This window comes from Podarcis cretensis (genome assembly GCF_951804945.1).
Source record: "Podarcis cretensis genome assembly, chromosome: 3".
Lineage (NCBI taxonomy): Eukaryota > Metazoa > Chordata > Lepidosauria > Squamata > Lacertidae > Podarcis > Podarcis cretensis.
Genome location: NC_137172.1, coordinates 64785104 through 64799288, shown reverse-complemented (window position 1 = coordinate 64799288; position 14185 = coordinate 64785104). Strand labels below are relative to the sequence as shown.

The 14185-nt window shown below is 44.3% G+C and overlaps 1 protein-coding gene across 1 annotated transcript in view; it reads right to left on the bottom strand.

The window, feature by feature from the left end:
• Positions 1-14185, bottom strand: part of SGK1 (serum/glucocorticoid regulated kinase 1) — a 75510-nt gene that overhangs the window by 37799 nt on the left and 23526 nt on the right. Inside the window, exon 2 of the mRNA XM_079970672.1 lies at positions 3720-3935. Coding sequence (XP_079826798.1) covers positions 3720-3935 — 216 coding nt within the window. The remainder of the gene's footprint in view (positions 1-3719; positions 3936-14185) is intronic.

Sequence of the window (14185 nt, the reverse complement as noted above, 5' to 3'; positions counted from 1 at the left end):
CTTGGCCTTGTTTTGAAAGTTAAGGTTACAAGCGTCGAGTGAGGCAGCACATGCTTTAATTGGCAATGTTCACATGGAATAAAATAGAAAAAAAATCACAATCCTTTTAACCTAGTCAGAGGTGTGTCTGTTTGAGCACCTCCCACATACCCAGTTCAGCGCTTGAGGGTTAAAAACTGCACATGAGAGCAAAAGCAAGGATGATGTATCAGAGAAGGCAAAACGGTTTTAATTCAGGGAGGTGAATTATCTGTGCCAGAAATCCTGGTCTTGTGACCCTTCCTATCCAACAATGCACTCCAGATGGGCTGGACTTGAAACACGATTGTTCTGTGGCCGATGGCAAGAGATCAAAGTCATTGAAGCTGCAAGTTTGATCCCTGCAATGCTGCCTATTCAAATACAGCCCCAACACTTGCATTTATTTCGAATTTATACTCTGTCTTACAAGTAAGGTTGCCATATTTTGAAGAGCAAAAAAGAGGACGCTATGACAGCCATTCATAACAAATAAACGCAATTTGTCTCAAATTTTACCCCTGAAAAAGAGGGTGTGCCCTGGAAAAAGAGGACACATGGCAACCCTACTTACAAGGAACCTCAGGACAATTTAACACACACTTAGTGTACACTTACATGGACAATATTCCATGCCAATATTCATAGTAAGTGATGAAAACGACAGTGGACCAATCCTACAGGGCCCTCACTGAATGCTCTGCTAATGCTCTCATACAGCCATCCTTCATGTCCCCCACTTCTCAAGAATGGATTTGCCAGCACAGCAGATCTCAGGGAGGCCCTCCTCACAAACAGACCCAGAAGCCACTTTCCCCATAATGCAGTCCTACACCACTGGGTAGTGTGTGTGATTTTCCAAACATATGGGCAAGGCTGATTGTTTAACTTTCCCATCCAGTTGTGCCTTTCCCTTGCCCTTTCACACACACTGTGGTTTGGGTGATCAGTGCCATCCCTCCCTCCCTCCCTGAAAGGTGCCCATTGGGTACAGAAGAGCCAGGACATTAGTTGCACTGACATGCTTGCTTTTCTTGAGTCTGCACTTGCCGCTTTGGTGCAGGATTGTGCTTCGATGGCAGCAGCTGGCATGCCTCTGGATGAGTGTGCAAATCCTTAACGCTGAAATACTAGTCCTTGGGTGTCAAAGGCTCCCTGCCTGCTAATCTTTCATGAGAAAATCCTCTGGGTTGTCCTATGTGCATATCCTGCTATGTGCGCATGGTGCGCTTTTAAGTGACCTTTTCAAACTGTGTCAAGATGTGGAATAGCATCTCCTCTTTGTGCTTTTTTCCTGCTGAGGAAACATCTCTACATCTCTACGCTGCCTTTAGCAAAAGGAAAGAGGGGTGAAGAAAATCTCCATTCAGCTAAATCTTTTCCATATGAATGTGCAAATGTAATGGAAATCAGCTATTGAGGCCTTTTTTTGTGCAGCAGGCTCCGACATGCCTGAGTCTTAGAGCTAGCATAATAATTTACACAAAGGTCTTTTATTTCTTTAATTATTTGGTCCAAACTTCATATTTTAGGGGAAAGTCATCACTGGAACTCAGCTTCTGAAGAATAATTAGATTTTTTTATTATTATGACCAACATTTTTATTCACCTATTGCTGTTCCTTTTTTCTAATGTGGAGCTATTACTGTTTTCAAGTACCTTTTTAAAAACTCCTATCATAACAAAACCAGGAGATTGGTAACCCTTCCGTGGCTTGAATGGTCCACAATGTGAGTTTTGCTTTCTGAGAAACCTGGATTTGTTTGGCTGCCAAAATCCACAGTGCAGAAGCAGATGCAATTTTAATAATCTGGCTAGGTTTGCTATATTGGAATCTTCTTTTTGCTGGGGCGGCTTCTGCTGCAGCGCATTGCCTGCTAGCTTCTTATTAAACAGGAATTTGTTAAGGTTATTATACTGAATGCCACATTTCCTTTTAAAAAAACCCTCAGAGCCATTTATGTGGTGCTGTGGTTAGAATGTTGGACTAAGACTGCTGAGAGCCAGGTTCAAATTCCCACTCAGCTATGAAACTGACTGGGCAAAGTTGGGCCAGTCCACTCTCTCTCATCCTAACCTTCCTTCCTTCCTTTCTTCCTGGGTGGTTGTGAGGATAAATGGGGTATGTCTGTCACTATGTATATTGCCTTTTGCTCCTTGGAGGAAAGGCAATACAGTATATAAATATAATAAATAAGCACATGGGAAAGTGGGTCTTCCAGTGGCCTCTAGCAGGACTTTACTATCAATCAAGCACTCCCAGTCAGTTCACCAAGTCAGTGTTAACAATTAATGGTGCTGCGAGGGCTGCCTGCGCCATATGCTTTTTCTGAATATTTAGACCAGTTTTATGATGGAAACCATTTGGCTGGCTCTGCCAAACACAGGGGGCACAACTGTATATGATGGAGGATTGCCATACGGCCCCATGACATACTACAAAATTGCCAGGAAAATGACCCCGTGGAAGCAACAAAATAAGAGTGGGTGATGGGTGTCTTCAGTTCTCTCCATTAGAAATATTGGAAGCTGCCTTAAACCAGGTCATAGTATTTGTTGATCCAGATCAGTATTGTCTACTCTGCCTGGCAGCAGCTCTCCTGGACCTCAGACACCACATCACATCAGCCCAGGACAATGCCACTGCTGTGTCAGAGGAGCCTTGACCTTACCACTGCCCTGCCCAGTCCAGTATGGACGTTGGCTTCAAGAGGGCTCAGCTCCACTGCACTGGCTGCTACTGATGCTAGGGATTAAACACAAGGTCTTCTCTATGACAGATAAGTACTCTACCACTGAAGTATGATCCCTTCCAAACTAATCCAACAAATGGAGAGTGTTCTACACTTACTATTTCGATAATGGATGGTGATACAGGGGGCATTGCAAGGAGCTCGGCAGCATGGGTTGTATAGCCAATGTTCTTATTAGACAAATCCATGGAAGAGATACGGATATCAATAGCTACTAGTCATGGTGTTCTCTCTCCACTCTCAAGTCGTATGCCTCTTTATACTAGTTGCTGAAAGTCATAAGTAAGGAGAGCTCTGGACCACTCAGGTCCTGCTTGTGGATTTCCAGTTGACCTGACTCAGTAGGGCCCTTAGGTTCTTACATTGTGCAGATGGAAGGCAACTTGCTCAACCAATCTTCCTGTTCCTCATTCTCCTGAAGACCCAAGCCTCCCCCAAAAACCCTCCCCAGAGGACCAGAGGAAGGCTCCAAACAGCGAGGGCTCTATCACATGGGTTTTCAGTGGAAAGAGGGAACTGTCAAATGTTGAGCGGAAGGATCTTGCACAAGTGGAGCTGCTACTGGAGCAAGATCCCTTGGCCTGATTCCAAGGGATTTCGTCCTTGGCACTGCAGCCCACTGTTCAGGTGGGCTCCCAACCCCCTTGAATCAAATCAGGGGTGATACAAAGGAGGGAAGGGCAAGATGGGTTGCACTAGCTCTTTTCCACTCACCTAACCATTGGATACAGCCCCCTGCCTCTGTGCAAAGTCAACACGTGCACAAAAGCAAGCTAGATGGGGCTTTTAGCTCACATCTCCTCTAGCTTATACCACTTTAGATGGAACCCCATTTGACCCTTGAATGTATGAATTGCAGCCCTTTCCCCATAGAAAGTAGGTGTAATATGTTCTTATCACAGTGGAGAACTGCACGTGGCGTGAGAAGCGAGGAAGAATCTTGCTTACTTTGCAGCTTCTGTGGTCTTCCCAGGAACACGATTCTGTGTCCTGTGGGACAATCCCTCTTGGAAAAGCGTGATCACTGAAGCACATCTGACATAATGGAGCCTCAATGTCAGGCTCCCCTTGAGGTATATGCATCACAGTGGACCCTGGGTATTTGAGGCTGCTGGCCTGATGTTTTTCCATGCTCACCATAGGGCTCTTAATCCATCTTCGTACCTGTAAACATAAAACAAATCCTCCGTTTAACATCTGCCCTGCGGATTTTCTGACACAGGCTGTTTAATGCAAAGCACATGTGGATAATCAGATGGCGATGACTAACATTTGGACTGGGCTCAGAAGAAAATATCTCTATTAAAAAAACAGTCTGAAAGTCTGTTTGAGGGAGAATGCACATATCCACCCTACCCAGAACACTACAGAAACTTCATGCATTAAGAATAGACATACTGCAAGTGTTAAACGAGTTCAACACATTTTAGTCTCACTCTGCTCACAGAGCAACAACTTTTATGTTCAACTGCTATCTTAAATGGTCTCATTACTTCCCATTCTGTTGATAGCACACCCCTGGCAGCAGTGATGGTCAGATTAGGAAGTGCCTGTTCTGCATCCTTGGTCTCCTCTCTGCCTTTTTGCTGTAGCTTTTTGTTCTGAGATCCCACGCATAGGGTGTTCCAGTTTAAAAACTATATTGCATTTTCAAGACATCTCATCTCATTCACATTCTAATTTTGCAACCTGCAGGCCCTTGAACCAATGTTACCTTCACTCCAAATCTGCTTTATCCCTACCAAATGAATCAAAAGTTGCAGTGCTTCATTTTCCCCAGAGGAGCAAATGGCTGTCACAAACTTACAAGGGAAGTTCAGGTTGAATGAGTACAGCAACTCTTCTCAGTAGACCTTGCCTCAGTGAGGCAGCTGAGAAGAGTGAAGGTTCCCACCTTCCCACAGTTCCCTAAGTCTTTTCCTCCCCAGATCCTTCCCAAGCAGGAACCAGGGAACCAGGCAGAGGGCCTTCTCGGTAGTGGCACCTGCCCTGTGGAACTCCCTCCCATCAGATGTCAAGGAAATAAAAAAACTACCAGACTTTTAGAAGACATCTGAAGGCAGCCCTGTTTAGGGAAGTTTTTAACGTTTGATGTTTTATTGTGTTTTTAATATTCTGTTGGGAGCTGCCCAGAGTGGCTGGGGAAACCCAGCCAGATAGGCGGGGTATAAATATTACTACTACTACTACTACTACTAACTCCATCTTGTCTTTCTTTGCTCTGCCCTCTTTACTAATCTTTGTGTTCTGGGAGACCAGGGGGGAGGCGAGCTGGTCACAGCAGGAAGGGGAGACTCCCTGGCTTCTTCAGCAGTTTGCCTCTTGGCCACACTCCTGTCCAGCCTCTGCTTCTGCCTCTGATTTTGGACTGCTCCCTGCCACAGACTCTTCCTGCTCACTAAACCCTGTTACCTCTTCAGCTTCCAACACCTCCTCCTCCCAGTCTTTTCCCTCTGTCCACTCATTGCTGTCCCACCACCAATCCCCTGGCTCTGTGCCTTCTTCCCCTGGGGGTTCCCATGGGGGTTCCCTGGATGGTGCCTCCCACCATTCCTGTGTACCCAGTCAGTCCATTATATCCTTGGACGAAAAGGTGGGATATTAATGCCATAAGAGAAACACTTTGTTTCTCACAGAACAGCTGTGGGTCTTTTGGGGAAGTGGGTTTGTTGTGCAAGATCTATCTCTACGCAAGCTGAATTTGCCCATATGTGACTGAACCTGCCTCCAAAATAGCAACAGTCAGGTTTCTGTTATCTTTCTGATTCAGAAGACCCTCTCCATTCAACTATTTTAAAAGCCCCTGAACTAAAAACAAAACAGAACATACTGCACAGTCAACTGTATCTGTCAAGTGGGAGTAACTTTACCCTCTCTGACAGGGTTGCTCGGCTGATGAATGAGAAACGCATTGAATGATTACAGTTACAGTAACACAGGATGGCTCAAAGATCTGTTGCTGCTTCCTGTGTTGTGTATGGTGTAACCCAGCATAGAATTTGGGGTGGTTTGTTTGCATGTTCTGTATTAGACCCAGGCTCATGCTCTGAATGGGGAAATTAACCGTTTCATGAATCATCATTCCTGCCATAGCAGTGAGAGTACAGCCTGGCATCTGGTAACCAAGGACACAGGTAAACAAACACAATGACTCTGATGAGTTGCTGAGTCTGAATTTTGCGCTGTTGTGTTGGTTTGTGGGGAAATCACACAAACATACCTCTCTATGGACACAAAAACAAATAAATGGACTCATCTTCTGGGGAAGGGGGAATATGCCTGTCATTTTCCTATGTTTCCTCTGCCTGTGTCTTCCACCCTCTCCAGGACTACTAGTTTCTGTTGATTAGTTTAAATTGTAACTCCTTTGATGTTTCTTTGAGGTCTCCATCCTTTTGTGTCCTTCAACAGTCCAGAACCCCTGCAGATGGGTCCATGATTCATATAATGTCTGTGCTTTTCCAACAAAGCACAAGATTTAAAACACACACACTCACACACAGGGCAAAATGCCGAGTGAAATCATTTTTCCATGATGCAAAAACCAAATGTGTTTTTGATCTGTCTTCTTCTGTTTTTATAATTCCCACATTCCTTAATAGGGTACATGGTCTGTTCTTTTTAGTCTTGGTTTTTTGCCAGACTGTTTTTAAAAATATATATATTAAAAAAAGCTTTTTGTTTCAAGATTTTAAAATTTAATTCATTTATTTTAGTTTGGCAGGTCTTCATGGCATTCATTTTGCCAAAGATCATATAGCCTGAGATTGTTTAGCACATCATAGATGTGAAATCATCAGTGTGTGTTTTGACCTATTTACCAGGGCTTGGTATCGTGACAAGAAACATTATATTTTCTCGGACAAACAGACAGTTTCTTTTTCAGCTCGGTCATGCTATCAAAGGCACTGCATTAGGTATATCTACATCTATTTAGTTTTGCATGGATGGAGTGGATCTAAACTTTATTACATCTGCATCAAAAGCCGATGGAAACTTTCTCCTGGAAACATTTACTAGCCATACTCTTAATATGTTTTCACTATGGGTTTTGGCATCGGTAGAAAGATGTGAATTATTTAGAATGAGAACTTCTCAAATTTGACCATCAGAAGTCAAGCCAAGTCAAGAAAAAGTATGTGAATTATTTAGAATTAGAGCTTCTCAAATTTGACCATCAGCAGTTAAGCCAAGTCAGGACAATGTACATTTGAGCTCCTCACTTCAGTATAACTGCTTCCCTAAGCCCAGCGGCTATACACCCTTTGTTCCTGGCTTACTACAAAACCATGAGGAAACTATGATGAGATGAGTCAGAGAATAACTCCTGGCTTCCTTAGCTAAGTGGGATAAGCTGGGATGCGATGAGTGATCCAGTGGGCAATGGAAGCAGTCATGGAGGCCCTTCAGAGAGCTGAAAAGAGGGATATAAATAACTGTTATAAATAAATACAATGCTTTTGTCAGGCCCAGCATCCTTGGACAGCATACAGGGCACATGTGTCCAGGCAAGGGCCTCCAGAACAGGCATTTACTGTAGGGCCACCAGGGATAGTCAAAGACATCTTGGCACCTGAGGCGAACCACAAAATGGTGCCTCCCCCAGCCAGAGAAGAAGGGGTGACTGAAGAGCTACATCAGGAACAAGGGGGCAATAAAGATCTACATCAGGAGCAGGAGAGAGAGAGACTCGCAGTGCTTTCTATTCATCAAGCAGACACTGTAGAAGTGGAATGGGGGGTGTTGCTGAGGAGGAGGCAGATTGCCTTCCAAGGAGAATGCTGCAGTGAGGGATACATTCCTTGGATGTCAGATCTGCTGCCCCTGTGGATCCTGCCACCTGCTTCACCTTGCCTCACTAGTGGCCCTCACTGCCACCACTTGATTTAGTTCCTCCATTCCAGCAGTGCAACAGCCAGTCACTCACCTCTAACTGACACCAGGAATTGTATTTTTTGGAAATATAAGATGACACTTCTCTGACTCCAGTGGGGTGGGGGGAGTCTACCACATCCAGGTAGGCACATCCAGGAGAGTGAGTTGTGGCTGTAGCACCACTAGGATGCCAAATGACTGTGGACAGTGGCAGATTCAATGGCAATGGCCGAGGTTTAGTGGTTAACTAGTATGTGGGTGGAAGCATTATTGCAATCTCTAGGGACCAGCTTGGATTTGCGTCTGTGTTTACTGTTACAATTGAGCCACTGGATCCAAGAGAGATTTCAACCACCTGGTCTCCCAAGCAATAGCCTAGCAACTTACAAGAGGTGCTGGCTGCTGCCTTGCAGCCACAACACTTCCTGTTAGAGTGCTGCTGCTGAATTTTATTTTATTTTTAAAGCGCAGATCTGATACCAAAAGCCGAAGATGATTTAAGTACTGCAGGGGAGCAGAGTGAAAACAATGGATCCAGTTGTACTTCTGACAAGATGTGGACAGAGACATCTGCCATGGAGGGGCTTAAGCCTTTCCACACCTGACAAGTACCCCCTACAAATATTTCCTGTGCCCAACTGACTCCCCTATAGTTTTACAGCCAAACTTAGGGGCAGAAATGACTTGCCTTATACCAAGTGATACTATTGGTCCATCTAGCTCAGTATTGTCTACACTGACTGGCTGGAGCTTTCTAGGGTTTCTGATGGGAGCGTTTCCTAACCCTAGCTGAAGACGCCAGCAGCTGAACTTACAGCCTCCTGCATTCAGGGCCATGGCCCATAAGATGCAAATGTTGAAAGATGGGCAGGCATGTTGAAAGATGGGCTGTTCTTGTGAGTTTAAAAGTGGAATTGTTAACTAGTTTTAGCAGGTGTGTTGAGTCCTTGAAGCAACGAAGGGCCATAACTCAGTGCCAAAGCATCTGCTTTCCATGCAGAAGATCCCAGGTTTGATGCCTTGCATCTCCCGGTAGGTCTGAGAATGTCACCTTGCCTGAAAACTGATAGTCCCACTGTCAGTGTAAACAATACTGAGGTGGATGGACCATTGGCCTGATTCACTGTAAGGCAACTTCCTGTGTTCCTAATAAAATGACCAAGAACATCTTTATTGCAGCTGGGCGGATTAAAGGAGGCCAAGATGAATGGAAAGCTTGGTGACTTTAGAAAATAAGCACAAACACTGACTGTTGCTCTTAAGACTCTGCAGAAATGTCCATCACATCCAGCCCATGTTAATTCATCTACTCTACTGCTGGAACCAGCTAAACCCCATTTGATCATATTTGGTTAGGCAAGGTTCAGGTTCACATGTGTCCAGCCAAGCCCAATGTGGTTTGTTAGCTTAATACAAGCAGTTTAGGTTTCAGTCCTGTGTGCTGCTCCAAATGAACCCCATAACCCACTGAAAAAAAGTTCCTGAGGTCAATTAACTGAAGGCTGGATTTGGCAGGAAGTTCCTGGAAGCTGAGCAGGCTTTTAAAGCTCTTGCATTTTAGACAGCAGAGATAATGAGTGCTTGGTATCCTTGTTAGCAGCTCCGTCAGCTTTTAGAAATGAACCCTACCTTGTGCTATAGTTATTTTAAACAATTCAGCAAAATAAGCACCTATTATTACTGGAACACACAGTGGAAAAAGTGGATAATTTATTATTGAGATTGGTCCCAAAGCATTTCAAATGTTGAAGAAGAAGAAAAAAGCTCAAAAGACAAAGAACTGACTGGCTTTTTACTCTGTTGCATCAATGCCAAGAGCTGATTTCGCTTGTGGGTCACATGGGAGAATACTGTTACTTTACTCCTGAAACAGTGACTGGAAGTCCTCTGATGTAGGGTTGCCATGTTTTGAACAGCAAAAAAGAGAGTACATTTGCTGACTTCTACTTTCAATTATGGATTGCTCTACCCATGAAAAAGAGGACATGTCCTGGAAAAAGAGGACATATGGCAACTGGAAAATAATGGCTTGGTTCTCATGAGAGTCATAACGGTGGTGGCAATAAGCTACCCATTTCCCTCTAAGGAAGTCCTAGCAACATCTGATTTCATTGACATAGAACCAGTACGCCATATTGAAAACGTAAGTTGAGTGGATCTGTGAAAAGTTCAGCCAGTAGTGACTGGTGCTAGTTGGAGCTCGTGGAGTGGGGAGCAGGACAGCTAATTGTAGGTGGAACCAGAGGTAGCAATAGACAGAGCCAACTACTTCTGGTTTCCTCCCCATCCTCCTCCTTTGCAGTTTGTATTCAGGGTGGCCAGATTCTTTTGAAAGACCAGAACTCCTGTACCTTTAGCAGTAGGATTGAAAATTCCCTCCTCTACACAACTATGTTGGAATACTGTCCTCTTTTGCATCCGGTCAATACATACAACAGAAAGGTCTCTCATCTTCTTTCAGGTGTAGGGAACCTTTGGCCCGTCAGATGTTGCTGAACTACAACTCCCATGAGCAAGCACAACCAATGACTAAGGACAATGGCAGTTGTAGTTCAGCAACATCTGGAGGGCCAGAAAGTTCTCCATCCTCACTTGGTTTGCCATTCTTAATCCATTTGGAAGAGTTTTCTCTTTCCTTCTCCCTCCTTCCCTGTCTTCCCATTTTTAATGAGTCTGGAAGGAACTGCTTCCATCTCTCTTTTTAGACAAAGAAGACAACACACACCTCTAATTGACTGATGACTATATATGGGTGTTGGGAGTGGAGGAAGACTGGACTCTGGTTCTGGGTTTTCTTTCAGGAAGCTGCAGCCCCAGTTTGCCAAGCTGAAAAACTATCCCTGGAATTACTTTGTACCTCTTGTGCTTGATGGAAATGCCATCCTGCCATGCCAAAATTTGTTTTTGAAGCATTACTGTTTGGGATCCAGAAACAATATATATATTTCTTTAAAAGAGCAAGGCCAGAACTATGCCAAGTGATCCAAGTACAGATAGTTCAGATATGGTTCAGGTGAGGAGTGCTTATAAGGTAAATATCTGATCTGCAACCTGGCTGGGTTGGAGAAAAGCCGGTTATTAATCCTAATCCACATTGGAATTGTGACAAGCAGAGACACTCATTTAGCCCCCAAGGCAGCTGTTCCATTGACACCTTTTGCAAATAGACCTTTCATTTTGCTAAAAGGTATTAATGTATTTGTAGAATGTTGGGCTATTTTCTCAGGCTTCTTGGAGCTTTTTACTAAACAAAAACTTTTTGAAAACATGATATCCCATCCCGTTAATTCCTTAGAAAATTGCCAAATGTGCAATTGGGCAAGATTTGGTGAGTCATTACAGGATTATTATTTTCCACTGTTCACAGCTTTTCCTGTTATATAACAGTATACAGAGATAGCTTTTCAGGCATTTGCAGTGGCATCTGTCAGTTCAGCACACTTGGGAACTCAGTCAGCCTTAATTCATAAATCCACCTCATTCATAGTAACCACAAGCAATGTTTCCCATGAGAGAACAATATTGCAATGTTTCAACTGCTGTCAGTGAAAACAATTGATCAGCCAGTCAAAGCGATTGCTATGCGTATGTTCTGACGGCTGCACACTGACTTTGCATTTATGCATGCTTACTTTAGAGTAAGCTCTACTGGACTCTGTAGGACTTATTTCCAAGCAAACATGCATAGGATTGCTAAGCAAGTCCCTTTCAGAAGAGTAACTGGACTTCTGGATTCTATATATTTATTAGCAGTATCCGAAGGCTTAAGCATTATGATTGAGTCCCTGAGATATTTTTAATGGTATTCTGACTTTCCAGGAGTCTGTCTCATCCTTTTTGAAACTCAGTTACACTACTGGGCAATCCTATTATGGGTGGCAGTGAGTTCCAAAGGTCGACCAACGCGGTTTCCCCCTCTCAAAGCACTTGAGGAATCCTCATATACAACTACTGAGTGCTATGAAAAGGTGTAAAAAATAATGTTATGCACAACACATCCTAGAGAAAGGAGCATATGATTGTATTTGAGGGCAGGAGCAGTCAACAGCACTGTTCAGACATTTGTCAGAACATGTGTGTACTCGGAAGTGGGATACAGTGGTACCTCAGGTTACATACGCTTCAGGTTACATACGCTTCAGGTTACATACTCCGCTAACCCAGAAATGGTGCTTCAGGTTAAGAACAGAAATCGTGCTCCGGCAGTGCGGCGGCAGCTGGAGGCCCCATTAGCTAAAGTGGTACTTCAGGTTAAGAACAGTTTCAGGTTAAGTACGGACCTCCGGAATGAATTAAGTACTTAACCCGAGGTACCACTGTACATATGTTCAGAGGAAGCGCCTCAATAAAACTGAAAGAGCCTAAGACCCGGCAGACTGCACATGCTCACAAATTGTAGGCCAGAGCTTTCCAAGCTGTGTGTTGAGACACATTAGTGTGTCGGCTGCATGTGTCGTGTGAATGTTCCCTGCACTCCTCCAGGACTGGAAAGGGGTTAGTTCAATATCTGGTTTGCTAGGAAAACTAAATTACTGTGTCGTGAAATGATGCATGTCTAAAAAGTGTGTCACCAACATGAGAAGTTTGGAAAGTTCTGCTATAGACTCTTGCCTATGAGGTAGGGGAGGGGTAGCTAATGTGGGACCCTCCAGATTGGGACATCAGCCCCAGCCAACATGGCTAATGGTGAGGAGTGTTAGGAGTATAATACAAGGACAGCTGGAGCACAGTTTTTTGGCTACTTCTGGGGTAAGGCCTGGGCTAATAATCATGAGCAGGCATGGCCTGGTCCCCCCCCCCCTTTCTACAAGGCATCCTGAGAACATCTGGACAGGGCTTTGAAGAAAGCAGAATTTTCCCATGGCATGCTCACATCTTTCTCTCTCTCTCTTCTACGGTTGCCTCCAGTTAAAGATGTCTTGACTGCAGGCTTAGGGCTTATCCACACTTTCTCTTGTCCCGCTGCCTCCTCCCTGGAGAAAATGGCTATTTAGCCTTCAGTCAGAGAAAACGGCAATTCAAGCTCCCCCCCCCCCCAAATTGTCACTTGTTCTGATCTATCACTAAATAACAAGTTTTAGCTCGGAAAGAAGCGGTACAAGGGATAAACCACTTGGATCCAAGCTTTCTAAGCATGGCATAAGTGGAAGTGTGGACGAGATCCTAGTCATAAAATGTGCAACAAAGCCTGAATATTATGTCAGGGATCCAGCAGGCGGCTGGGACTTTGGGGACCAGAGCTCTTCTGTTCCAGGGCACAGAGCCTTGGTGCCTGAGCTGAGCAAGATTCCAAAGTCCCGTCCCTTGACCGCAGAAGAACTCCCTCCAGCTCAGATATTTGTGCTCTTTTTGCACCAGTGAAACAAAATGTACTTTGGCCGGCCTTGACTCTCAAAACAGATTATTTTTGAAATGAAAGCGAAAGCTCAGCTTTCACTTTAGAAAGTCAGATTAGGGCGAATCTTGGCACATTCCCAGACATGCAAATCCTGCTGGATGCTTTGACACCCAGTTCATAGCCACTTAACAATTTGTTTTCTTGGCCAATCAAGGATGGAGATCCTGCTTTCTTGATGTCCCCGGAATGCTAGTGTCAAATTGAATTGCAACCCATTTGTTTTCCCGAAGCTCTCAATCATCCACTTCTTACTCTGCAGCCACTGTTCCCTGAATGAACATTCATTTCCCCCTCCAGACAGTAACTTATACTGTGTTTGAGATCTAGGCCTGCTGATGTGTTTGCATGTATTCTGTGTCTCAGCAATATCAAATGTTTCCTCGTCCCCTCCTGGTCTAGCTGCAGTCCATCTGATCTGCTCTCTCCTTCCTGCAGCATTATCTCATTGCACCTCGAACCACTTTTGCAAATGTAAGGTGCACATTGTATGCCGAGCCCATGGAAATAATCTCCCAGGAACCTTAGGGGCAGCCTTCAGGAAATCCACTTTATATGGCCCTGGAACATTGTCCACATGAAAGATACATTGTCCGAGCTGTGTACAGTTGGTTAATTAAGCAGGCTGATTAATGCCAGAATGGCAGTTTATATTGCTGCTCCCTGGTTTGACTTTGGTATTTAGTTCTGTTTTGCCTCACTGGAAAAGTAATACGATGAGAAAACAAGTTTGCCAGATAACAACCAGCTACTGTTTCATTCCAAACTGCGCAGTGTGTCATTTTGCTTAATGCACCTATTATTTCAGGTGGGAAATGAGTCACCTAAATATTTTGTTCACTCTTGGAAATGATCTAGGAGTGTGCAAATGGCATGAAACTAAATGACAGAGGTCACTGTGGCAGTTTTGGTCTTGAGACAGAATTATTTCAACATTTCTCAAAACTATTTTGACCCCCTTTCCGGTTCCACAGTTATCTCATTGCACAGTCCAGGACAGCCTATTTCTTTCACTGGTGAAAGTGCTGACAGCTTCTGCTGAATGGGAGGTTCAGTGTACAGGGCCAGTAATCCAACACTGGTTTTAGCAGAGGAAAGGAAAGTGTGGTGTAGTGGTTAAGTCAGGGATAGCCAAAGTGGTACC